This window comes from Callospermophilus lateralis, chromosome 5 (assembly GCF_048772815.1).
Source record: "Callospermophilus lateralis isolate mCalLat2 chromosome 5, mCalLat2.hap1, whole genome shotgun sequence".
Taxonomy (NCBI): domain Eukaryota; kingdom Metazoa; phylum Chordata; class Mammalia; order Rodentia; family Sciuridae; genus Callospermophilus; species Callospermophilus lateralis.
The window spans coordinates 39,184,054-39,186,240 of NC_135309.1; the positions used below are offsets into that span (position 1 = coordinate 39,184,054).

The following is a 2,187-nucleotide window of genomic DNA, read 5'->3' on the forward strand; positions in this document are numbered from 1 at the left end:
TAATGACAATACTGGGAATCAGTCTCTTTGGAAAAGGGTTACCACATTTATTAGTCTTCCCTGGCTCTCAGACATGTATAGACTCCATCCCTATTCTCCACATATGGCAAAATGTACTCTCTTTTCAAGTTCATTCTTTTTGAACATTGTGATACAAAAGAAGACTTACTCCCTCCTGAACAATAATCATAAAAACACTGAATTAGAAATTCCCACTTGTAACTTCCCAAAAGGAACGTATTGGTATTCTGAGGACCCAAGAAGGCTATTTTCTAGTGGCCAACTGCCTCCAAAGAAAATGGTAGTTTTTAGAAAATGCAAGTTACCATGGAAAATGTTATTTGGCTTTGTTTCCCCTTGTACCTTCAATCTCTATTTCTCCCTAGTACCTTCAAGAGAGCCCCTTTCACATCCTTGTTCCTTAGGGTATAGATCAGAGGATTGAGCATAGGAGTAATGATAGTATAAAAAAGGGCAACAAATTTTCCCTCACTCTCAGAATAACTGCTTGTAGGTTGGAGGTATGCATAGATGGCTGAACCATAAAAAAGGCAAACCACTAGGAGGTGGGAGCCACATGTCCCCAAAGCCTTTCTACCCCCAGCCATTGACTTGAGCTTTAGCACTGCCTGAGCAATGTTTGCATAGGAGCCTACTATCAGTGCTGCAGGAAAGATCAAGATTATGGCTCGGGCCACAAACATCTTGGCCTCTGTTCCTCCTGTATCCTCACAAGCCAACTTCAGTAATACAGGCATCTCACAAAAGAAGTGATTCAACGAATTACCACAGAGAGGCATGGCCATCATGAGGCCTGTCTGAATCAGAGAGTTCACGAGGCCTCCCACCCAGGAGGCAATAGTCAGTGCCTGGCAGAAATGAGGGTGCATGATGGTTGTGTAGTGGAGGGGACGACACACAGCAGCATAGCGGTCAAAGGCCATCATCACCAGGAGTACACACTCAGTGGAGCCCAAGGCAAGAGATATGAAGAGCTGAGCCACACACCCTCCATAGCTGATGGTCCTATCAAGTCTGGAGAGATTGATCAGCAGCTGGGGCACAGTGCTGGTGGTATAGCAGAGGTCCAGGAAGGAGAGGTGGCAGAGGAAGAAGTACATGGGTGTGTGCAGTCGAGGGTCCAGTCTTGAGACAGCAATGATGCTGGTGTTTCCAAAGAGGGTCAGAGAGTAGAAAATTGAAATAAAAGCAAAAAGGGTGAGTTCCAGTTGAGGCCAGTCTGAGAAGCCTACCAAAATGAAGCCATCTTCGATACTGGTATTCTTACTTCTCATAGTCATTTCCTTGCCCAAACAACAGAAAAAGATTGATGCCTCTTCTGAAGAAATGGAATTAAAATATTATTTTCACTGTTGCTTGTGTATTCCTACATGCATTCCCTATGTATTCCTAAAGCATACATTTAATTTACACTTTGCTATTTAGTTCAGTTCCATTCAGTCTTCTATTCCTACTCTTCTCTTCTGTAGTGTGGAGATTAGGAATTATGGGCCCTTGTGTGAGCCCTATTCCTACTGCCTGTTTATTCCATGATTTGAGGCAATCTATTCAATCATTTTGACATGATGCTTCCTTGTATGAACATATAGACGATGTATTGCCTCCCTCTACTGAGACAAGAATCCAATGCATTCATGTAAAAATTGCTTTTAAAAAAATCTAATTTGTTGCTGGGAGTGTAGCTCAGTAGTAAAGTACTTCCCTGGAATGCACAGACCCTTGGTTTGATCCCCAGTACCACAAACAAAATAAAAATCTAAAGTATAAAAACATAACATCAGTATTCTATGTTATTCTCTTTGTCATTTTCTTGGTCTAGTAGGTAGGATTTTTCAGTGTGCTCATGTTCAGGACTTATGAGGCTGAGATCAAAAGTTGGGCTCCTGGGGTTGGGGATGTAGCTCAGTTGGTAGAATATTTCCCTCCCATGCACAAGGCCCTCTTTTCAATCCCTAGCACCACAAAAAATGAAAATTGGCTTCTTGTGCTCCTCTGCTTTCTTCTGTTCAGAGAATAACTTCAATACACCAATCCTGAAATCCTTGCTCATGATCAACTACCAACTGGTCACTTAGGACCAGAAAGAGTAGAGATGCATCCCTTTAGGGCATAAATAATTCATAACAGATACATTCCTTATGATGAGTCATCATCTTTGGAGTATCC

At 42.2% G+C, this 2,187-nt stretch overlaps 1 protein-coding gene across 1 annotated transcript; it reads right to left on the reverse strand.

The window, feature by feature from the left end:
• Window positions 1–365: 365 nt before the first annotated feature.
• Window positions 366–1,295, reverse strand: LOC143399089 (olfactory receptor 2Y1B-like). The gene has a single exon (XM_076855811.2). The coding sequence runs from the start codon at window positions 1,293–1,295 to the stop codon at window positions 366–368; it is 930 nt and encodes a 309-aa protein (XP_076711926.2).
• Between the last annotated feature and the right edge of the window lie 892 nt (window positions 1,296–2,187).

Excerpts from the sequence above, each read along its gene's own strand:
- LOC143399089 (XM_076855811.2), bottom strand. The coding sequence starts at position 1,295 with ATGAGAAGTAAGAATACCAGTATCGAAGATGGCTTCATTTTGGTAGGC.